We start from the raw sequence: 26,103 nt of genomic DNA, 5'->3' as shown, positions 1-26,103 counted from the left end.
TTTATATAATTTTTGTTCTGATAATTAAAATTTTTAATAGTTCTTGTGATTTCATAGCCAATCTTTATTCTGACACTAATATTAGGTACTCAAATAATTAAAATTTTTAATAGTTCTTGTGATTTCATAGCCAATCTTTATTCTGACACTAGTATTAGGTACTCAAATAGTACTCTAATAGTCACAATCAAACTGACAGGTGAACATTTTCACCTGTCTTGTTTATTTACTATTGTCTAGAAATATATACAAAGTATTTATAGGTCTTAGCAATGTTTTAGACATTCTGGAGTATATATGAAACTTCTTGAAGCCTGGTGTTTATGACGAGTGTCAATAAACTGCTGACAGGGTAAGCAGTGGAATGACATGATGATGGTGCACTGCTGCAGGGAACCCTGGCTTTATTGGTTTTCACTGTTACACACAAACATGTACGTCTATCTGTCTAGCTCTGCTTATCTGTCTTTCTGTCTACCTGTGTGTCTGACTTTCCGTCTGCTTGTCTCTCAGTCTCAGAGAGCGGCTCGTAAATCAACAGGTATTAAACATGATGCAGAAGTGACACTGCATAGTACTTGCCAGTCATGCTTACTATGTCTTACATCTACAAGCACTGTATAGCACTTGGCCTGGAATTTTTGGGTTATCCTAGGTAATTTACACTATGTATACTTGTACTTATATGTACATATAAGAGACAAAAAGATTAGGTGATGAAAGATTGAATATCAGATTGGAGGGAGAGAGTATGGAGGAGGTGAACGTATTCAGATATTTGGGAGTGGACGTGTCAGCAGATGGGTCTATGAAAGATGAGGTGAATCATAGATTTGATGAGGGAAAAAGAGTGAGTGGTGCACTTAGGAGTCTGTGGAGACAAAGAACTTTGTCCTTGGAGGCAAAGAGGGGAATGTATGAGAGTATAGTTTTACCAACGCTCTTATATGGGTGTGAAGCATGGGTGATGAATGTTGCAGCGAGGAGAAGGCTGGAGGCAGTGGAGATGTCATGTCTGAGGGCAATGTGTGGTGTGAATATAATGCAGAGAATTCGTAGTTTGGAAGTTAAGTGGTGTGGGATTGCCAAAACTGTTGTCCAGAGGGCTGAGGAAGGGTTGTTGAGGGGGTTTGGACATGTAGAGAGAATGGAGCGAAACAGAATGACTTCAAGAGTGTATCAGTCTGTAGTGGAAGGAAGGTGGGGTAGGGGTCGGCCTAGGAAAGGTTGGAGGGAGGGGGTAAAGGAGGTTTTGTGTGCGAGGGGCTTGGACTTCCAGCAGGCATGCGTGAGCGTGTTTGATAGGAGTGAATGGAGACAAATGGTTTTTAATACTTGACGTGCTGTTGGAGTGTGAGCAAAGTAACATTTATGAAGGGATTCAGGGAAACCGGCAGGCCGGACTTGAGTCCTGGAGATGGGAAGTACAGTGCCTGCACTCTGAAGGAGGGGTGTTAATGTTGCAGTTTAAAAACTGTAGTGTAAAGCACCCTTCTGGCAAGACAGTGATGGAGTGAATGATGGTGAAAGTTTTTCTTTTTCGGGCCACCCTGCCTTGGTTGGAATCGGCCAGTGTGATAATAAAAAAAAATAAGAGACAGATATGAAGAGAGACAGAGATATAGACAGATATATAGACAGACAGAGTAGTAGGTTGGTAGACAGCAACCACCCAGGGAGGTACTACCGTCCTGCCAAGTGAGTGTAAAACGAAAGCCTGTAATTGTTTTACATGATGGTAGGATTGCTGATGTCTTTTGTCTGTCTCATAAATATGCAAGACTACAAGTATGTCTTGCTACTTCTACTTACACTTAGGTCACACTACACATACATGTACACATTTATTTATACACACTCATCTGAGTTTTCTTTGATTTTATCTTAATAGTTCTTGGTCTTATTACTTTTCCTTTTATATCCATGGGGAAGTGGAATAAGAATCTTTCCTCCGTAAGCCATGCGTGTTGTAAAAGTCAACTAAAATGCCGGGAACAATGGGCTAGTAACCCCTTTTCCTGTAAAGATTACTAAAAAGAATAAGAAGAAAATTGTCAAAGTGGGAAGTCTGAATGTGCGTGGATGTTGTGCAAATGATAAGAAAGAGATGATTGTGGATGTTATGAATGAGAAGAAGATGGATGTCCTGGCTTTAAGTGAAACAAAGCTGAAGGGGGTGGGAGAGTTTCAATGGAGAGGAATAAATGGGATTAGGTCAGGGGTTTCAAATAGAGTTAGAGCTAAAGAAGGAGTAGCAATAATGTTGAAGGATAAGCTATGGCAGGAAAAGAGGGACTATAAATGTATTAATTCAAGGATTATGTGGAGTAAAATAAAGATTGGATGTGAAAAGTGGGTTATAATAAGCATGTATGCACCTGGAGAAGAGAGAAGTGTAGAGGAGAGAGAGAGATTTTGGGAAATGTTGAGTGAATGCGTGGGGAGTTTTGAATCAAGTGTGAGAGTAATGGTGGTTGGGGATTTCAATGCTAAAGTGGGTAAAAATGTTATGGAGGGAGTAGTAGGTAAATTTGGGATGCCAGGGGTAAATGTAAATGGGGAGCCTTTAATTGAGCTATGTGTAGAAAGAGATTTGATAATAAGTAATACATATTTTATGAAAAAGAGGATAAATAAATATACAAGGTATGATGTAGCATGTAATGAAAGTAGTTTATTAGATTATGTATTGGTGGATAAAAGGTTGATGGGTAGGCTCCAGGATGTACATGTTTATAGAGGGGCAACTGATATATCGGATCATTATTTAGTTGTAGCTACAGTTAGAGTCAGAGGTAGATGGGAAAAGAGGAAGGTGGCAACAACAAGTAAGAGGGAGGTGAAATTGTATAAACTAAGGGAGGAGGAAGTTCGGGTGAGATATAAGCGACTATTGGCAGAAAGGTGGGCTAGTGCAAAGATGAGTAGTGAGGGGGTTGAAGAGGGTTGGAATAGTTTTAAAAATGCGGTATTAGAATGTGGGGCAGAAGTTTGTGGTTATAGGAGGGTGGGGGCAGGAGGAAAGAGGAGTGATTGGTGGAATGATGAAGTAAAGGGTGTGATAAAAGAGAAAAAGGTAGCTTATGAGAGGTTTTTACAAAGCAGAAGTGTTAAGAAGAGCAGAGTATATGGAGAGTAAAAGAAAGGTGAAGAGAGTGGTGTGAGAGTGCAAAAGGAGAGCAGATGATAGAGTGGGAGAGGCACTGTCAAGAAATTTTAATGAAAATAAGAAAAAATTTTGGAGCGAGTTAAACAAGTTAAGAAAGCCTAGGGAAAGTATGGATTTGTCAGTTAAAAACAAAGTAGGGGAGTTAGTAGATGGGGAGATGAAGGTATTAGGTAGATGGCGAGAATATTTTGAGGAACTTTTAAATGTTAAGGAAGAAAGAGAGGCAGTAATTTCATGCACTGGTCAGGGAGGTATACCATCTTTTAGGAGTGAAGAAGAGCAGAATGTAAGTGTGGGGGAGGTACGTGAGGCATTACGTAGAATGAAAGGGGGTAAAGCAGCTGGAACTGATGGGATCATGACAGAAATGTTAAAAGAAGGGGGGATATAGTATTGGAGTGGTTGGTACTTTTGTTTAATAAATGTATGAAAGAGGGGAGGGTACCTAGGGATTGGCAGAGAGCATGTATAGTCCCTTTATATAAAGGGAAAGGGGACAAAAGAGACTGTAAAAATTATAGAGGAATAAGTTTACTGAGTATACCAGGAAAAGTGTACGGTAGGGTTATAATTGAAAGAATTAGAGGCAAAGACAGAATGTAGGATTGCGGATGAGCAAGGAGGTTTCAGAGTGGGTAGGAGATGTGTAGATCAAGTGTTTACATTGAAGCATATATGTGAACAGTATATAGATAAAGGTAGGGAAGTTTTTATTGCATTTCTGGATTTAGAAAAGGCATATGATAGAGTGGATAGAGGAGCAATGTGGCAGATGTTGCAAGTACAGTGGACCCCTGCATAACGATTACCTCCGAATGCGACCAATTATGTAAGTGTATTTATGTAAGTGCGTTTGTACGTGTATGTTTGGGGGTCTGAAATGGACTAATCTACTTCACAATATTTCTTATGGGAACAAATTCGGTCAGTACTGGCACCTGAACATACTTCTGGAGTGAAAAAATATTGTTAACCGGGGGTCCACTGTATATGGAATAGGTGGTAAGTTATTAAATGCTGTGAAGAGTTTTTATGAGGATAGTGAGGCTCAGGTTAGGGTGTGTAGAAGAGAGGGAGACTACTTCCCGGTATAAGTAGGTCTTAGACAGGGATGTGTAATGTCACCATGGTTGTTTAATATATTTATAGATGGGGTTGTAAAGGAAGTAAATGCTAGGGTGTTCGGGAGAGGGGTGGGATTAAATTATGAGGAATCAAATTCAAAATGGGAATTGACACAGTTACTTTTTGCTGATGATACTGTGCTTATGGGAGATTCTAAAGAAAAATTGCAAAGGTTAGCGGACGAACTTGGGATTGTGTGTAAAGGTAGAAAGTTGAAAGTGAACATAGAGAAGAGTAAGGTGATGAGAGTATCAAATGATTTAGATAAAGAAAAATTGGATATCAAATTGGGGAGGAGGAGTATGGAAGAAGCGAATGGTTTCAGATATTTGGGAGTTGACGTGTCGGCGGATGGATTTATGAAGGACGAGGTTAATCATAGAATTGATGAGGGAAAAAAGGTGAGTGGTGCGTTGAGGTATATGTGTAGGCAAAAAATGTTATCTGTGGAGGTAAAGAAGGGAATGTATGAAAGTATAGTAGTAGCAACACTCTTATATGGGTGTGAAGCTTGGGTTGTAAATGCAGCAGCAAGAAGGTGGTTGGAGGCAGTGGAGATGTCCTGTCTAAGAGCAATGTGTGGTGTAAATATTATGCAGAAAATTCGTAGTGTGGAAATTAGGAGAAGGTGTGGAGTTAATAAAAGTATTAGTCAGAGGGCTGAAGAGGGTTTGTTGAGGTGGTTTGGTCATTTAGAGAGAATGGATCAAAGTAGAATGACATGGAGAGCGTATAAATCGGTATGGGAAGGAAGGCGGGGTAGGGGTTGTCCTCAAAAAGGTTGGAGGGAGGGGGTAAAGGAGGTGTTGTGGGCGAGGGGTTTGGACTTCCAGCAAGCGTGCATGAGCGTGTTAGATAGGAGTGAATGGAGACAAATGGTATTTGGGACCTGACGATCTGTTGGAGTGTGAGCAGGGTAATATTTAGTGAAGGGATTCAGGGAAACCGGTTATTTTATATAACCGGACTTGAGTCCTGGAAATGGGAAGTACAATGCCTGCGCTCTTAAGGAGGGGTTTGGGATGTTGGCAGTTTGGAGAGATATATTGTGTATTTTTATACATATATACTTCTAAACTGTTGTATTCTGGGCATCTCTGCAAAAACGGTGATTATGTGTGAGTGAGGTGAAAGTGTTGAATGATGATGAAAGTATTTTCTTTTTGGGGATTTTCTTTCTCTTTGGGTCACCCTGCCTCGGTGGGAGACGGCCGACTTGTTGAAAAAAAGAAAAAATGAAGTACCGAATTGGACTCACAAATATAAGGTCACTAGTTCAGTCCTGGTACCCCTGACCCTAATATGTTACTTTCATAATGTAGCCACTTGAGTAAATTGTCACATGCTTTAATTATCAGAGCACACGTGACTTGATAAAGATTCATGTCTAGTCAGCTAATTTTTAATTTGTATACAGTGATGGAGTGAATGATGGTGAAAGTTTTTCTTTTTCGGGCCACCCTGCCTTGGTGGGAATCGGCCAGTGTGATAATAAAAAAAAAAAAATACTTATTGTGAAGTAAGGTTATTATTACCAACAGGTATATTTACATAAATACTTCATTCATGTTGGTATACTTACATAATTATATACAGGTGTGAGCATACTGTAAAATAAATAAGCTTTCTAATACAATGTACCCCCGCCTTACGATATTAATCCATTCCTGAGAGCTCATCGTAAGCCGAAATTATCGTAAGGCGAATTAACCCTTTCAGGGTCCAAGAAATTTTGAAAAAAAAAAAAGTGATTTTTTCTTACAAAATTAAAGAGTATATTTTTGTGAAGGTAATAAAACAAAAAAAAAATTTCTGATCAGTACTTGCCGAGATACAGTGCCGAGAAGTTGACCCAAAATGACCAGGTGGCAGCAACATCGACGATTTCCACATATGCGCATTACTTTATTTTACGTTTTTTATAGTTTTTTTCTTTTCTAATTTTTTCCTTTTCTACTAACATTTGGGGCCTGAGAGACCAATACTGTATATAATGTATATATATACATTCACTGTATTGAACACAATAATTGCACTAAAGTTATTATCATAATATTGTTTACCACTTTTGTTTATTACAATAAACATGCACAAATCTTGTATAATACTAATGTTCTATCATATATTTACATATTTACAATCACTGGACATGCTTTTAGAACTGCTGCAGCTTGTGGAACTCCTTGAAACAAGGCACCATGCACAGAGGTACCTTACATTCCTCGCACATAAACCGAGTGTCTTTGCGTCTTTGTTGCCGTCGTTTTGTTTGTGCACAGACAACACATCTCTTCTGAGCAAATTTTTTCTTAGTTGCAGGAAGCTGTATTATGAAGTGATCATCTTCCCTCCCGCTTGGGTATTTGCTGAGGAGTTCGAGGACGGTTTTGTATAGCAGGTGTTGTTACCTGGTATTTCATTATGAGTTGTCTGACAACAGACAAACAAAATTCACCATTCAGTGGTCTGTTGCCAGTCTTCATTTGGTATATATTATATGCATTGAGCATTGAAATGTTCATGAGATGGAAGAAAAGTTTCATATACCACTTGTAACTCTTACGAACACAATGAACAAATCCAATCTGCATATCACATTTGTCAACCAAGCGCATGTTTTGTGTATGATCAATCACTGTCACTGGTTTTCGAATATGTTCATTAGTCATTCTATCAACTTTGCCACTGTCTTGCATTTCGTTATGGTGAATGGCTGTCAACAATGTGACATCTCGTTTGTCATGCCACCATTATGCCATGATGTCATTGGCAGTAAACACCTACACCTCATCACCAAGAGTGCCTGCGTTGAACCTGGGCATATGTTTACGATTAGAACACACTGTGCCACACACATCTGTCTTGTTCACTTGCAAGAAGTCACTGAGTAAAAGACTTGTGTACCAGTTATTGGTATATAATGTATGCCCCTTACCAAGATAAGGTGCCATCATGCTTCTCACTACGTCACCTGAGATATCCAATAACATCCTGGTATCTTTCAATGTTTTACTTCCCGTTTATACAACAATATCCAATACCAGGCCACTGTCACAGTCACAGAGTACAAACGTTTTATACCAAAGCGTTTCTTCTTGCTCGGTATATACTGTTTGAATGACAGTCTACCTTTGAACAAAATCAAAGATTCGTCAAGTACAAGATTCTTGAATGGATAAAAGTACATGTTGAACTTTTGTTTCAGATACATAAAAACATTTCTGATCTTGTATAACCTGTCACTTCTGTCAGGCCTGGTTTTGTCAGAGAAGTGCAACATACGTAACAGTAAGATAAACCTGTTCACTGGGATGATTTCACTGAAGACCGGGGTAGAAATTAGCCGATCTGTGGACCAGTATGCTTTTATATTATGCTTATAGACATGAGGCATAAGCATTATTGTTGCAAAAAGCAAATACATTTCTGCAACAGTTGTCTCTTTCCACCGGTGTAGTTTTGACTGGTGATATCATTGTATTTGCCATGGTGTACTCAAAATACTTGTTACTTTCCCTGACAATAGTTTCCATCAAGGGCTGGTCAAAGAATAGTTCAAAAAATTCCAGTTCATTGGCAGTGGTTCCAAGGGGACAAGCTGGTAGAATTCCACCTTGAGAGTCATCAAACTGGTGGGGCTTGGGAACAAAATTGGGATTTTGCTGCCAATCCCAGATACAGTTTTCTGGTGGATACTGGACATCATAGGCTGGTTGTGCTGGTAGTTGTGGTTGTGGTGGGCTGGTGGCTGACGCTCTGCTTTGTCCTTGAACTGAGGAGTCAGCAACATGGGTCCCTGCCTGGGCTGGTGAGTCATGCATGGCCGTGTCACTACCATCACCACTACCACCACCTACTGATGACTGTGGTCTATCCATGCCAAGTGTAGCCACATCATCCTCACTTTCACTGTCTATTCCTGGTGTAGGGCCACTGGATGTACTCTGGGATGTACTACGTCCCCTGGGCACTGCATAGGGAACACTACCTGAGCACATGCGGCGGCATATATACCGATGCTTCACTGGTGAATATGTTTCATCACTATCACTGCTCGAATGATCGTCAAGAGCAATAAAATCACAATCCACATCACTATCATCATCATTACTGAAGTCAGAGGCCTGGCCAGACGAAAATAATAGTTTTCTCTTGCGATGAGGTACAGCTGACCACGACTGAGGAGTGCCCACACCAGAGAGAGAAGGTTGAGGATCGTCAGGGTTTTCTGCACTATTATCGATATCCTGGTCATTTTTTTCGGTCATTAACTGACCAAAGCCAAAGAATTTGTCTTCATTTCCACTTCCATCAGAGTCAGAACTATCAGATAGGAAGAGGAGAGTCCCAATTTTCCTTGGAGTGAGAGCTGCCTTGTGACTAGGCATGGTGAACAAAGGTAACTGAACCGGCGTTTCCACGGGCGCCTAGAATTTTTGTTTACGGCGCACACACACCACGCAGACCCATTCTCTCACATGTAGTCCACCAGCCTTTTTGTGCTAAATTTGACGCCGCTAGAATTTTGACGTAGATCTACGGTTTGGACCCTGAACGTAAAGACGTAGATCTACGGCTTGGACCCTGAAAGGGTTAATTTTCCCCATAAGAAATAATGGAAATCAAATTAATCCGTGCAAGACATCCTAAAGTATGAAAAACAAAATTTTCTTACCACATGAAATATTAATTTTAATACACACAAACTGAAGAAGACATGCACAATTACTACTCTACTAAGAAGAGAATACATGACACTTACCTTTATTGAAGATCTGGTGATGATTGATGAGATTTGCCTAAAATGGGCCACAACATTGTCATTGTAATAGTCACCTGCACAGCTTGCAATAGCTGTGTTAGGGTGATTTTCATCCATAAAGGTTTGCACTTCAACCCACTTTGCACACATTTCCTTAATCTTTGAAGTAGGCACAGTGGATTCCACAACTGGCATAGGCTTCTCAGGGTTAGCCCCAAACCCTTCAAAATCTTTCTTAATTTCAATACTAATTCTCGCCCTTTTTACCACAGGGTTGGCACTAGAAGCTTTCTTGGGGCACAAAAAACACTGGGATAAGGTGAAATGTAGCGAATGTATGCATGGATGCAACCGCACTGACTGGCTTGTGAACACTGGTGCTGAGGCCACATGTCAGACGCGTCCCGGACGAATCACGTAAGGCTAGTTTTTTTATCGTGAGACGAGGCAAAATTTTTGCGTTCAGATGCTTCGTATGGCGGATTTAACGTAACGCGATGCGTTCGTAAGGCGGGGTCCACTGTATGTTGTAATGGTTTCAGGTAGCTTTTTTAGTTCTGTTATATGTGTAATGTATTATTATTATATTATATTATGTATTATTATTATGTATAATGTTACCTTAGTTGTTTAACATATTTATAGATGGGGTTGTAAAAAGTAAATGCTAGGGTGTTGGGGAGAGGGGTGTGATTAAATTATGGGGAATCAAATACAAAATGGGAGTTGACACAGTTACTTTTTGCTGATGATACTGTGCTTTTGGGGGATTCTAAAGAAAAGTTGCAAATGTTAGTGGACAAGTTTGGGAGAGTGTGTGAAGGTAGAAAGTTGAAAGTGAACATAGATAAGAGTAAGGTGCTGAGGGTATCAAACGATTTAAATAAAGAAAAATTGAATATCACATTGGATGGAGTATGGAAGAAGTGAATGTTTTCAGGTATTTGGGAGTTGACTTGTCAGTGGATAGGCTTATGAAGGATGAAGTTAACCATAGAATTGATGAAGGAAAAAAGGTGAGTGGTGCGTTGAGGGATCTGAGGAGGCAAAAAACGTTATCCATGGAAGCAAAGAAGGGAATGTACGAGAGTATAGTGGTACCAACACTATTATGTGGGTGTGAGGCATGGGTTGTAAATGCTGCAGCGAGACGGTGGCTGGAGGCAGTGGAGATGTCATGGCTAAGGGCAATGTGTGGTGTAAATATTACACAGAATTTGTAGTGTGGAAAGTAGGTGTGGAATTACTAAAAGTATTATTCAGAGGGCTGAAGAGGGGTTGTTGAGGTGGTTTGGTCATTTAGAGAGAATGGAACAAAGTAGAAAGACTTAGAGAGCATGTAAATCTATAGGGAAAGGAAGGTGGGGTGGGGGTCGTCCTTGAAAAGGTTGAAGGGAAGGGGGTAATGAAGGTTTTGTGGGTGAGGGGCTTGGATTTCCAGCAAGCATGCATGAGCGTGTTAGATGGGAGTGAATGGAAACGAATGGTTTTTGGGACCTGATGAGCTGTTGGAGTGTGAGCAGGGTAATATTTTGTGAAGGGATTCAGGGAAACCGGTTAGCCAGACTTGAGTCCTGGAAATGGGAAGTACTGCACTTTAAAGGAGGGGTTTAGGATATTGGCAGTTTGGATGGACATCTAAATTATCATATCTGAGCACCTCTGCAAAGACAATGATTGTCTGAGTGATGGTGAAAGTGTTGAATGATGAAATTTTTTTTTATTTCTTTCTTTTTGGGGTCACCCTGCCTCAGTGGGAAATGGCCTGTGTTAAAAAAAAACAAATATTCTTTTAAAGAGTTCACTATTAAGTATTTGTTTTCTTATTTCAGGTGTGGAGTTGTGGTAGTAACTTGTATCACCAGCTGGGGTTGAACCCTCCTCCAGAGAAAGTTTATTCACCAAGAATGCTTACTTGGCATAAGTCTAATAAAGAAATAATTGCTGGTATTGGTGCAGCAAAATATCACTCTGTGATATGGACATCTCGAGTGCTTTATACATTTGGTCTTAATGCTGGACAGCTTGGACACTTCAAGAATGCTAATGAATTCACTATTGTTACCCCAAGAAATGTTTCATCAATGGTCATAAAGGACGATGGCAGTCTTGTCAGTGTTGGAGTCAGCGATGGAGCTACAGTGCTAGCAACTTCATGTGGAGATATATATGTTCTTCATCAGTATCAGATTCGCAAGGTAGCTTCGAAGATGCATGAAGTGGTGAAGGTGGCTTGTCTTGGAGGCCACTTAGATTCTAAAGTTGGAGCTGAGGGCCTTATAGAGCATGGAGGAGATGACCTAAGGATTGCTGCCCTCACTGGACGTAGAACCGGCCATCTGTACCTGTGGACAGAACAGTCGTCACATCTTTCTCGTTGCCTCTTTTCTATTAAGCGCAAAATAACTTTAGTTGACTTTTGTCTTAATCGTCATTGTCTGGGAGTAGTAACAGATGATGGAGAAGCTTTCTCTGCTATTGTTTTGCCTGCTCGTGAACGTAAGACATCTGAAAAGCCTTCTGTTCGTAAATCTTGGGGATCATCAGGCCAACTCACTGAATTCCTTGATCACAGTACTTGCGTCACTTTACGTTTAACTCGTATTCCTATTTTGCATCGCACCATTTCTGTTATGTGTGATCCAAAAGGTCTGAATTTTGCTGCACTTCAGAATGAGCCTAGTAGTTTTTTGCTTGATTTACCTCAGTTAAGCTGTAGCACTATGAAGGAAGATTTTGAAACTCTACTCAAAGAGGTAAATGAATTGGATACAATACATGATGTTGTGATTGTATGTGGAGCTCAAAAGTTTTTTGCCCATTCATTTATTTTGGCTTGTCACAGTGAATATTTTTGCCGCCACCTTCTTAGTGAACAAGAGAATTTGAAGAATGATTACGTAGATTTCCAGGAGGAGTGGGGCAATCTTCACAACTCTGAAAAGAAATATATTACTCTAAAAGATGTTCCACCAGATGCCTTTCAGGAGGTTCTCACATATATGTACACTGGCTCTTGCAAATTCATTGTTCCAGATTATACTCTTTGTGTGCCTTCGCATGATCAGCCTCTGGATAATGTCACTGGAGACCATCCAGGAATGTATGAATGGACATCCAACAAAAATTTACACCGAATGCCATCTTACTCAATAAACAATGAAGCAGAACATTTAAAATCTACTAACAAACAAAAAAAGAAAAGAGGAAGCAAGTTGTCAGGGGTTAAGGCAGCAAGTGCCCATCCAGTGCAAATTGGACATTCAGTTGCAAAGAAATTAGAAATTACATCTCTAGAAAGAGCACTAGAGAAGTTAAAAATGATGGATGGATATATTGAAGGGGAGACTTGTGCACATCAAAAGTAAGTTTTTCCTTCTAGTAATGCTCTTTTTTTTTTTTTTCCACCATAATTACAGTGGTACCTTGACTTACAAGTGCCCCACCTTAAGAGTTTTTTGAGTTACGAGCCGTGACTTGGTTGATTTTTTGCTTCGAGTTGTGAGCCAAAATCTGAGTACAAGCGAGCTAGTTGGCAGCATATCTGAAGTCAAATCCAACTCTGTACCCAGAGGAATGTCAGGTACTGTACCCAGAGGAATGTCAGGTACTTCATCCCATCCCACATGCTCTTCCAATGGCATGGCCGAGAAGTGAGCTCCGTTATTTATGGTCTGATTTCTTTCATTTTTGGTGTACGTTAAGAAGCATCTTTCCGTCATACATTGCCCAAGTTTCAATAAGATAGCCCAACAAACAACTGAGAGAAAAATAATAATAATAATATCTTTATTTACTACACATACATGTACATAGTATACAGGCCTAGCTGACATCAATGACATACTACTATACAGAAAGCCTCTTGTTATGCTAAGCATTTCAGGCAAATTACGTCAGTGTCCCAGGATAGCACCCACACCAGTTCACTAACATCCAGGTACCCATTTACTAATGGGTGAACATAGACAACAGGTTAAAGAAACACTCCCAATGTTTCTTCCCTGGCTGAGAATCGAATATTACCAAAAATCATATATGGCTAGCCCAAGCTAGGTACTAGAAATAAGCCTCTTTGACTTTTTTGGGTTATCCTAGGTTCTCTACACATATGCTGCTGTGTGTGATGATATATGTAGAGAAAATAGCTTTTTTGTTTCAGTATTATGGTGCAGTATGAGTGTATATCATAGTTAGCCCTGTGCTATACTCCATTTTCTTTAATATAAGCCCCAAGACAGGGATAGGAGAATGGTACTTGTATCACATGTCCTCTTCATACCTCCATTGAACTGCTCGGTATTATGCCAAATATTATTTATTCTGGAGTATTTAACATGTTTTTATGTTATTTAAATTGATTATTATGTCAAAACTACCATTAGAAAACATCTTATCTCCCTGATGCACCCTGTCAACTAATTACACGAATACCACCTGGTGGTTCACACTTACACTCACTCACCCATTTGACCATAAACAGAAATATCAATCTCAATCTTAAAATAATGAATCCTAACTAGTCATAAGTTGGCCTGTGATACTCCAATACTGAAACTATGTATTGTGCCAAAACAAAAGCATTCACATTGCTAAACTCACAAACTAGTATTTAGTCACTTAGCCATAATACCAACTTACCTCATAATTTGTAATATTTTAAAATTATGAATTAATCTAAGTTTGCCCGAAATGCCTAGCCATGCTAGGTGTTCTAGTGGCCCCCTCTGTAATTAGTATTTTACTACATGTAAACCACACAATAACCAAATTCTGTAAACTCAGCATTGTAATCCTTATAGAGAATAAACTTTGAATTTGAATATTAGATCAATTCTGATAGGCATATATGCCATAGTATTAATATTAGTGTAATAATAAAGCATATTCCTCTGCATTACGAGACTGAGCTCATAGCAACCAACAGTGGCTTCAAAGCCTTATCTTTAACCCTTTCAGGGTCCAAGGCCCAAATCTGGAGTCACGCACCAGTGTCCAAGAATTTTCAAAAAAAAAATTTGTTATTTTTTCTTATGAAATCGTAGAGAATCTTTTTGTGAAGGTAATAAAACAAAAAGTATGAAATTTGGTGGAAAATTGACGAAATTATGCTCTCGCGAATTTTGATGTGTCAGCGATATTTACGAATCGGCGATTTTGCCGACTTTGACTCCCATTTTAGGCCAATTACATTATTCCAATCAACCAAATTCTTAGCTATTTCACTAGTATTACTTCTATTCTATCGATTGAGCACAAGAAATCGCCAAGTCAACTGTTTCAACTACAAAATAAAGTGATCGGAAATTGTTAATTTGGCCAATTTAACACAAAGTTCAAAATATTCCAATTTCAAAATAGGGTCCAGAATAAACAATGTAGGCATTCCTGGCACTAAACTAACATTTCCTCTGTTCATTAGTCATGTTTTGAGGCTTTACAAATAAATTCCATTTTGATTTTTTATTCACATAATGAATTTTTATTCACACCAAAAAATAGAAGATTTACTGCTATGCAATACTGTAATAATTGTATAAATATCATCACCATATTTGTGAATGTATATTAGACCCACCAGCTGACGTGTATTAGACGTGTGAGGTCGTTTGTTTACTCTTGAATATCGGCAAAAATTTAACATTTCCGCTACTTTGAGCTCAGTTTCAAGCCATTTCCAGTGCTAAAACCAATCAAAATCATCTCTATTTCTGTAATATGTCTTCCATTCTATCAAATGAGACCAAGAAATCGCAAATACAACTATAAAAAACATACGAAAAAACACTGCAAAGTTGCTGTTTTAATCGAAAAATCATGATTTCATTTTTTTTCTCTCATTATACACAATGTGCTGCAGGATCTGTTTTATGTGGTGCACACATACCACATAGATGTATTCTCTCATATCTAGGCCCAAATGTACCACTCACAGTTTATCAGAGTGAGCTGAGCTCATGGCGTAGATCTACGGTTTGGACACTCACCATAAAGCCGTAGATCTACGGGACGGACCCTGAAAGGGTTAATCCTTAAACTGTCCAAACGTAGATCTACATTCATACACATAGCACTCCGAATGTAGATCTACGTTCAATATTGCATTCTTGTGCAAAAAGAAAAGTAGATCTACGTTCGGAGTGCTACGTGTATAAACATAGATCTACGTTTAGACAGTTTAAGGGTTAATAGACAATGCACTGTGTAGGTGCTTTACACAACGAGAAGAATTTCTTTTAGTCGTTGGAACTATGGCTAGGGCTAAAAGTAAGCAGGTTATAACAGTACATGGAGAAAAAGAAATTGGAATGACTTATGCAGCAAGTAGCGTCACCAAACAGTACCAGCAGGTTGGTGTTGCGGCCCTGGAAATTTGAAATTATGCTAGCCGAAATTAGTGCCGAATAACTGATGGAACCAGATGTCCGATTGGCGGATTTGTGATGGCGGACCTGTACGAGCAAATTCAGTTAAGAGCTCGGTCATGGAACGAATTAAATTCGTAAGTCAAGGTACCACTGTATATTATAGCCCTTTGGATTGACTGACTTTTATTTTATTGTTCAATCACTATTGTTGCCTCTTTAACCCTTTGACTATCGCAAGCCCATTTCCAAAACTGTCATTCCACATCTCAGAATTTTTTGGAAAAAGAAAAAAAAAATTCTTATGAAATGATAATCTTTTCCCTATGGTAATGACACCAAAAGCACGAAATTTGATTGAAAACTTACGGAATTACACTCGCGCGAAGTTAGCAATCTCAGCGTCGGTGATTTCGCTGACTTTGAGCCCTATTTTTGGCCAATTCCATTGTTCCAGTTGACCAAACTCATAGCTATTTCTTTGGAACTCCATTTTATGTATCAATTGAGTACAAGAAACTGCCCATTTACCGATTTCAACTACCCAATAAAGTGGTCAGAAATTGGCAATTTGGCCAATTTCACGCAAATTAAAAAAAGATGCCAATTTCAAATTAGGGTCCAGAATAAACAATGCAGACATTCTTGACACTAAAATAACATATCTTCTGTTCATTAGTCATGTCTCTAGGCCCCTCTTATATTACTCTTGCTTTCTATTTTGATTTTTTATTCAAACAAAAAATAGATGATTTGTTGTTATGCAGACTACTGCATTATTGTAAAAATGATATAAATAATATCAGTGCACAAGTGAAAGAATATTACTCCCCAGTTGACATGTACTGGACATGTGGTGTGATTTGCTTACTCTTGAACATTTGTAAAAATCGAACATTTCTGCTGCTTTGAGCTCAATTTCAAGGTTGTTTTCATCGTGAAGCTAATCAAAATCATCTCTATTTCTGTAATATTATTTTCCATTCTATCAAATGAGACCAAGAAAACAAGAATGCAGCCATAAATACTATACGAAAATATGCCTCAAAGTCGGTGTTTTAATCCAAAAACATGGTCAAGTTTTTTTTTCTCATTATGCACCGAGTGCTGCAGGATTTTTTGTACAGTGCACACGGACCCATTCTCTCACATGTGGGCCTACCAGCTTTCTCCTGCTTGATTTGAAGCCGCTAGAATTGAGTATATACATGTCTGAAACACTGGCTCGTAAGACGTATATATATGGCCGAAACAGCCAAAGGGTTAAGTAATTTTCCTGCCTATTTTTCTAATTGTTTTCATTCTTAATTGTGTATGCATCCTTTCCTCAGAATATGTAAGCACACACCTGGTATTGTTTACTGTTTATGGCTTATGTTGCTTAGTTTTACTTTAGTTTAACACTTGAGAGAGCTCAAAAATACTCTACTCTTCCATACCTTTATTGAGTAGGTTTAAATGTAAATGCTATTATGGTATGAAGGTGCATGTTTTATTTAGGAAATCACACACACACATACTGTTCACTATAAATTAAAGAGATTTGAGAACAGGCACTTGGAAAGATTTATAAAAGTTTTCACTGAACAGGAAGAATCTAGAAGTGCAGAAATGATGAATTGTGATTCAATTTTTATTAACCACTTTGCCGTCTGTGCTATAATAGTATGGATTTGAAGTCTCTGTCTGTGCTGTAGAATTATGTAATGAGCTCAGCTTATATTAGATAAGCAATGAGCAGTAAATTTGGGCCTAGATATGAGAGAATGGGTTAATGCTGTAAGTGTGCACCATATAAAAAAATCCTGCTCCACTCGGTGCATAATGGGGGAAAAAAAAACTGCAACCTTGTTTTTTATTTAAAGTAGCATCTGCGGTGTACAGTAGACTGTCGTTTAACACAGTTTTGTCTGGCACGTTTTGGTTATAGCACGATTGAAGAATTGCGGCATATTTTTGTGTAACACTTCGTAAAATTAACTTAACACAATCTGCAAGAGGGGAAAAAATTTTCAACACGTTGCCTGTGGGATACGTACCAATCTCTGCTAGGAGTTTATATCTTTTTCTTGCCATATCTTAAATCTGCCAAGCAATCATGGCACCCAGTAGGCATACGAATGTTACTGAAAGTGGCAAGAAAAGGTTTAAGCGTTCAAGCCTTAGAATTAACAAAGAAAATAGAGATATTAGACAAGAGATAGCCTGTGGTCGTAATGAAGTGTCACTTTGTGCACATAAAAAGAATGAGGTAAATATGAGTTTGTGTGATGACTGACACACTTACTGACTTGACTAACATACTGACTCTATTACTGACTGTATTACTGATTGACTTACTGACTTGACTGATTTACTGACTTGACTGATTTACTGACTTGACTGATTTACTGACTTGACTGACTTACTGACTTGACTGATTTACTGACGACTGATTTACTGACTTGACTGATTTACTGACTTGGCTGATTTACTGACTTGACTGATTTACTGACTTGACTGATTTACTGACTTGACTGATTTACTGACTTGACTGATTTACTGACTGACTTAAAGTTAGACTTTTTCACTGAAGAGGACCCGGAAAAGGTGTCTAGAGCAGCTGATGCCTTACCGTCAGTTGTATAATATACTGCGGGGTAAAATAGAGCAGAAATCTATTACAGAATTTATGCACACTCCAGTACAACCATCGACTTCAGTACCAGTACCTCTACCATCCACCTCAGCCCAATAGGGCCACAGCATAACTCTCCACTCCCCACAATCGTCCACAAACACCAGCACCCACAATTTAAGTAAGAAATACTATTATTTCTGTTGCATTTGTAATCTTAAGCAGTAAAAACATAATACATCGCAACACTGAACTACAATTACATATTCACTTTTATTTTTGTAAGATATGGAGGTCTAAAAAAAAGTTGTTTGGCTTTTTTGGGGTCCCCAGGAATGTAACCCTATTTTTCCCATAAATTCTTCAATTTGTCTAACACAATTTTAACTAAAATGGCATTTTTCAGGAATGTAACTACCGTGTTAAACGATGGGCTACTGTATTTTTGTGTTGCTTTTATTGTTGTATTCTCGGTTTCTTGGCATCATTTGATAAAATGGAAGATATATTACAGAAATGGAGATGATTTTGATTGGTTTCAGGACTGGCAATAGCTTGAAATTGAGCTCTAAGTAGCAGAAATACAGGTCTCCCTCAACATTCGCGAGGGTTAGGGGATCAAGAGCCTCGCGAATGTTGAAAAATCGCAAATGTTTGGTGCTCCAATATATTGTAGGGAAATGTAATAAAATACTGCTTCCTTAAACTATTGAACCATGAATAATCATAAAACACATGAAAACATCGTAAAATACATACAATCTCCTCCCACTCGTATATTTGTCCAATCTCTTTTTAAAGCGACCCAAAGTCCTATCAGAACTGAAAGCTTGGGTAGTTTCAAATTTAGGTTGGATAAATACGTGAGTGAGAGGGGGGTTGGATTTGAGTGGGACTTGGACGTGAGTAAATAGAATTATAAACCATACCCCCGGCCGGGATTGAACCCGCGGTCATAGAGTCTCAAAACTCCAGCCCGTCGCGTTAGCCACTAGACCAGCTAGCCACAATAAGATTCATCCAACTAGGTATATTTCTACACCATAGGAAAGTTAGCACAGGCACCTCTGTGACCACAAATGCAAGTTTTTACAGATGAATCTCCAGCTAGCGTGGCCGTGACGAACTCTAGTTCAAGTCCCTTCACTGCCGTCAACATGACTTAAGAAATCGTAATGACACGATTGCAAATAAACCATACCCCCGGCCGGGATTGAACCCGCGGTCATAGAGTCTCAAAACTCCAGCCCGTCGCGTTAGCCACTAGACCAGCTAGCCACAATAAGATTCATCCAACTAGGTATATTTCTACACCATAGGAAAGTTAGCACAGGCACCTCTGTGACCACAAATGCAAGTTTTTACAGACGAATCTCCAGCTAGCGTGGCCGTGACGAACTCTAGTTCAAGTCCCTTCACTGCCGTCAACATGACTTAAGAAATCGTAATGACATGATTGCAAATAAACCATACCCCCGGCCGGGATTGAACCCGCGGTCATAGAGTCTCAAAACTCCAGCCCGTCGCGTAGAAATATACCTAGTTGGATGAATCTTATTGTGGCTAGCTGGTCTAGTGGCTAACGCGACGGGCTGGAGTTTTGAGACTCTATGACCGCGGGTTCAATCCCGGCCGGGGGTATGGTTTATTTGCAATCGTGTCATTACGATTTCTTAAGTCATGTTGACGGCAGTGAAGGGACTTGAACTAGAGTTCGTCATGGCCACGCTAGCTGGAGATTCGTCTGTAAAAACTTGCATTTGTGGTCACAGAGGTGCCTGTGCTAACTTTCCTATGGTGTAGAAATATACCTAGTTGGATGAATCTTATTGTGGCTAGCTGGTCTAGTGGCTAACGCGACGGGCTGGAGTTTTGAGACTCTATGACCGCGGGTTCAATCCCGGCCGGGGGTATGGTTTATTTGCAATCGTGTCATTACGATTTCTTAAGTCAAATAGAATTATCAAAGCGTATTGCTTGGGTAGCGGTTATTTTGTTAGTGGGTTGGATTTATGAAGGACCTACCTAGTATAGGCCAAAAGGCCTACTGCAGTGTTCCTCCTTTCTCATGTTCTTATGAACAATCATAAAATACGTACATGAAAACATCGTAAAATATTGTACTCCCTCTACCTCGTATTTTTGTACAATTTCTTTTTTCAATTCTATCGTGTTTCTCAATTTTTTTACCAAAGGGCTAGCACTAGCAAGTTTCTTTGAATATGATATTGTTTATTTGGATTTTAGTAAAGCCTTCGACAGAGTACCTCACAAGAGACTCTTAAGAAAAGTGGCAGCTCATGGTATAGGAGGTAAAGTTCTAGCATGGATTGAGGCATGGCTTACCAATAGAAAGCAGAGAGTTACCATTAATGGAGTGAAATCTGAATGGGGATTAGTCACTAGTGGCGTTCCACAAGGATCAGTTTTAGGCCCTCTCCTGTTCATAATTTACATTAATGACCTTGATGAAGGGATTACTAGTGACATGAGTAAGTTTGCTGATGATACAAAGATAGGCCGTATAATTCACTCTGAGGAGGATATCAATGAACTCCAGGACGATTTGAACAAATTAATGTCTTGGTCTGAAAAATGGCAAATGAAGTTTAACGTGGATAAGTGTAAGGTACTTGCCCTTGGTAATGAAAATAACCCTCGAAGCTATAATCTAGGTGAAGTAGAGCTTGGTCATACAGAATGTGAAAAAGACTTGGGAGTCATGGTAAGCAGAAATCTAAAGCCAAGACAGCAGTGCCTTAGTGTGCGCAACAAGGCCAACAGATTACTTGGATTTATCTCAAGAAGTATAAGTAACAGAAGTCCAAAAGTTATTTTACAGCTCTATACATCACTAGTGAGGCCTCATTTAGATTATGCTGCTCAGTTTTGGTCCCCTTACTACAGGATGGACATAGACTCATTAGAGAACATACAGAGAAGAATGACTAAAATGATTTACTGTGTAAGGAACCTCCCGTATGAAGATAGACTTAAAGCCTTAAATCTCCACTCTCTGGAGAGGCGTAGAATGAGGGGAGATATCATTGAAGTGTATAAGTGGATGACGGGCATAAACAAGGGAGACATTAATAAAGTACTGAGGGTGTCGAACCAGGTAAGAACCAGGAATAATGGATTTAAGTTGGATAAATTTAGATTTAGAAAGGACATAGGTAAGTACTGGTTTTCTAACAGAGTTGTAGATGCGTGGAACAGTCTTCCCAGTGGGGTGATAGAGGCTAGGACCTTGGGTAGCTTTAAGAAGAGAGTGGACAAATATATGAGTGGGAGGGGCTGGGTTTGATTGGTGTCATGGGGTACGGGAGTTATTTCTTGGGTAGCTTTAGGTAGATGTCGTTTTGATAAGGACCTGCCTCGTATGGGCCAGTAGGCCTTCTGCAGTGTTCCTACATTCTTATGTTCTTATGTTAATTATGTGGCAGTTGCACTCAATCAACAAGCACTCAATTAACAAATCACTCCAGCATAAACAAAGCCACACTGACTCACGATGCCTCAACCACTTCCTCCACCACTGCTTGAACCCTCTTATTTTTGTCTAATTTCCTTCTTCAATTTTATCATATTGTTATTATTATTATTATTTACTTTTTTAACAAGTTGGCCATCTCCCATCGAGGCAGGGTAACCCAAAAAGAAAGAAAATCCCCAAAAAGAAAATACTTTCATCATCATTAAACACTTTCACCTCACTCATACATAATTACTGTTTTTGCAGAGGTGCCCAGAACACAACAGTTTAGAAGCATATATGTATAAAGATACACAACATATCCCTCCAAACTGCCAATATCCCAAACCCCTCCTTTAAAGTGCAGACATTGTACTTCCCATTTCCAGTACTCAAGTCCAGCTATATAAAAATAACTGGTTTCCCTGAATTTTTTTTTTTTTTTTTTTTCAACAAGTCGGCCGTCTCCCACCGAGGCAGGGTGACCCAAAAAAAAAGAAAGAAAATCCCCAAAAAGAAAATACTTTCATCATCATTCAACACTTTCACCACACTCGCACATTATCACTGTTTTTGCAGAGGTGCTCAGAATACAACAGTCTAGAAGCATACACATATAAAGATACACAACATATCCCTCCAAACTGCCAATATCCCAAACCCCTCCTTTAAAGTGCAGGCATTGTACTTCCCATTTCCAGGACTCAAGTCCGACTATATGAAAATAACCGGTTTCCCTGAATCCCTTCACTAAATATTACCCTTCTCACACTCCAACAGATCGTCAGGTCCCAAGTACCATTCGTCTCCATTCACTCCTATCTAACACGCTCACGCACGCTTGCTGGAAGTCCAAGCCCCTTGCCCACAAAACCTCCTTTACCCCCTCTCTCCAACCCTTTCGAGGATGACCCCTACCCCGCCTTCCTTCCCCTATAGATTTATATGCTTTCCATGTCATTCTACTTTGATCCATTCTCTCTAAATGACCAAACCACCTCAACAACCCCTCTTCTGCCCTCTGACTAATACTTTTATTAACTCCACACCTTCTCCTAATTTCCACACTCCGAATTTTCTGCATAATATTTACACCACACATTGCCCTTAAACAGGACATCTCCACTGCCTCCAACCGTCTCCTCGCTGCTGCATTTACCACCCAAGCTTCACACCCATATAAGAGTGTTTTTACTACTATACTTTCATACATTCCCTTCTTTGCCTCCATAGATAACGTTTTTTGACTCCACATATACCTCAACGCACCACTCACCTTTTTTCCCTCATCAATTCTATGATTAACCTCATCCTTCATAAATCCATCCGCCGACACGTCAACTCCCAAGTATCTGAAAACATTCACTTCTTCCATACTCCTCCTCCCCAATTTGATATCCAATTTTTCTTTATCTAAATCATTTGACACCCTCATCACCTTACTCTTTTCTATGTTCACTTTCAACTTTCTACCTTTACACACATTCCCAAACTCATCCACTAACCTTTGCAATTTTTCTTTAGAATCTCCCATAAGCACTAAATATTACCCTGCTCACATTATTATTATAATATTATTATTATTAGCAGTAGCAGAAATGTTAAATTCTTTGCCATGTTCAAAAGTAAACAAATAATGTCACCGTCCATTATCCAATTATTATTATTATTATTATTATTATTATTATTAGCAGTAGTAGATTGGTAGACAGCAACCACCCAGGGAGGTACTACCGTCCCGCCAAGTGAGTGTAAAACGAAAGCCTGTAATTGTTTTACATGATGGTAGGATTGCTGGTGTCTTTTGTCTGTCTCATAAATATGCAAGATTACAGGTATGTCTTGCTACTTCTACTTACACTTAGGTCACACTACACGTACGTGTACAAGCATATACTATATATACACACCCCTCTGGGTTTTCTGCTATTTTCTTTCTAGTTCTTGTTCTTGTTTATTTCCTCTTATCTCCATGGGGAAGTGGAACAGAATTCTTCCTCCGTAAGCCATGCGTGTTGTAAGAGGCGACTAAAATGCCGGGAGCAAGGGGCTAGTAACCCTTTCTCCTGTATATATTACTAAATGTACAAGGAGAAACTTTCGTTTCTTCTTTTGGGCCACCCCGCCTCAGTGGGATACGGCTGGTGTGTTGAAAGAAAGATTAGCAGTAGCAGAAATGTTCGATTCTTTGCTGTGTTCAAGAGTAAACAAATGACGTCACCGTCCAATACCTGTTCCAATGGCCATTTCAATATGCAGTCATGAATATATGGAGTGTAACTGCATGGCATGATGAGTCTAGTGTGTGGATTCTAAGTCTTCACTGCCAGTATCACTGGCTGGAGAATGACTGAGTGGCAAGAGGGCTGGCTGCCTGTTGCGGGGGTCGGAGGGAGGGTAGTAGGGACGCGCAGGTGGCGGGAAACTTAAATATGATTTTGCGGCTGGGAATTCAGCAGCTGGGAATTTGGCGGCTGGGAATTTGCAAATATGTGAAGCTCGCGGAAGTTGAAAATACGAATGTTGAGGGAGACCTATATGTATTTGATTTTTGCCAATATTCGAGGGTAAACAAATCACGTCACTCGTCCAATATGCGTCCACCTTGTTGGTCTAATGTGTGTTCACAAATGCACTGTCATTATTTATATAGTTATTACAATAATGCAATAAGATCACAGTAAACAGGTGATATCAGAATATGCAAAACAGCCACTGTGAAAGAATAGTGAAATTCCAAGCGCTTTCATGAGAAGTCATGAAAGCTTTTGGAATTTCACTATTCTTTCACAGTGGTTGTTTTGCTTATTACAGTAATGCATAAGAATGACTCTTATATTTTTTTTGTGTGAATAAAAATTCGAATTGGAATTCATGTGCATAACCTGGGAATGTAACTAATGAACAGAGGAAACATTATTTTAGTGCCAGGAATGCCTGCTTTGTTTATTCTGGGCCCTATTCTGAATTTTTTTGTGAAATTAGCCGAATTGCCAATTTCTGATCACTTTATTGGGTTGAAATAATTGATTGAGCAGTTTCTTGTGCCCAGTCAATAAAATGGAAGCCATACTAACAAAATAATTAAGAATTTAGTTGACTGAAACAATGTAATTGGCCTAATATAGGACTCGGTGGGCAAAATCCCCACTTCAGAAATATCACTGACGTAGCAATATTTATGCATTTTGTAAGTTTTCCTTCAAATTTTGTACTATTTGTTTTATTACCTTCAGAAAAAGATTCTCTGCCATTTCATATAATTACTTTTTTTAATTCTTGGACACTGTGGACACTTCATATCAGGGGTCTGGACACTTAAAGGGTTAATAAGATAATTGAAGAGAGTGGAAAGACCTGAATTGGTGTTAAGGTAAAAGGACACAGGTGCTATTCTCAGGTGCAAAAGTGTAATAAGTTCACTATTTTGCCATTATATTGTATCATAGTGACTATCTGTCCATTGACTTTGTTTACCATTACTTAATTTAGTCCCTTATATATTTTCTCCTTTATTTTAGCTTTATATAACTACCTCAGTTCATATATTCACAATTGTTAAAATAATCAAAGTGCTATTCTCAGGGGCTAAAGTGTAATAAGTTCACTATTTTGCCATTAAAACACTCCAGGTGCTATTGACTACCTCAGGTGCTATTGATTTTGCTTTTAATACATTCTTTTATTATTATATTCATTAGCTCCTTTATTTTAGCTGTAAATATCTACTGTAGTTCATAAACTCACTTGTTAAAATCATTAAGGTGCTATTAGATGCTTAAGTGTATAACTGAATTATCTATTCTGTAATAATCCCTTTTCCTTTAAAATTTTTACAAGTTTTAGATTAATCTCGGAGTCTTAGTCATAAGTCTAGTTGTAGATTCAACATAAATCTTATATCATTTTACTCAGAAAATCTAGTTTGTAAAATTACTCTCATCCTATGATTACAGACATAGATCCTGAATTACACAAATCAACCAGTAACTGTAATTACTACACAGCAGACCAAGCAAAGACACTACTCAGTGCAAACAATAACATAACCATCTTTAACTACAATGTCAGATCCTTGAGCAAACATTATGATGACCTCACAGCATTACTCAATTCCCTTCATTCCAATATATCAATCATCATACTCACAGAAACCTGGCTTAAGCCTGATATTACAGATTTCTATACCATTCCTGGCTACATGACCATACACAACTGTAGAACACACCAGCAAGGGGGAGGAACAGCTATATACTATTCAAATCAACTCGAATGTATCAATAAATCTTGCACAAGGGACGAACATGGAGAATGTATCATAACCAAATTTAAATCAAAAGACATGCAAAAACCCCTCACAGTTATAAACATCTACAGAGTACCACAGTCAAACATTTATCACTTTAGTGAAAAACTAGGAAACATGATTACTGATGCACTCATGAATGAAGACCACCTACTACAAACAGGAGATTTCAACATAAACATACTACACGACCAGGACCCACAAGTAACCGAATTCACAAACACAATGAGCAACTGCCTGTTGCTACCAGCAATATCTAAACCTACAAGAATCTCTGAGACAAG

The 26,103-nt window shown here is 38.9% G+C and overlaps 1 protein-coding gene across 1 annotated transcript in view; it reads left to right on the top strand.

Moving 5' to 3' along the window:
• Positions 1-26,103, top strand: part of LOC128690825 (inhibitor of Bruton tyrosine kinase) — a 128,562-nt gene that overhangs the window by 43,355 nt on the left and 59,104 nt on the right. The window contains exon 7 of the mRNA XM_070088170.1: positions 10,889-12,420. Coding sequence (XP_069944271.1) covers positions 10,889-12,420 — 1,532 coding nt within the window. The remainder of the gene's footprint in view (positions 1-10,888; positions 12,421-26,103) is intronic.

The sequence above is a fragment of the Cherax quadricarinatus genome, chromosome 24, assembly GCF_038502225.1.
Source record: "Cherax quadricarinatus isolate ZL_2023a chromosome 24, ASM3850222v1, whole genome shotgun sequence".
In the NCBI taxonomy this organism is placed as follows: Eukaryota; Metazoa; Arthropoda; class Malacostraca; order Decapoda; family Parastacidae; genus Cherax; species Cherax quadricarinatus.
This window is presented reverse-complemented; position numbering and strand designations above follow the sequence as displayed.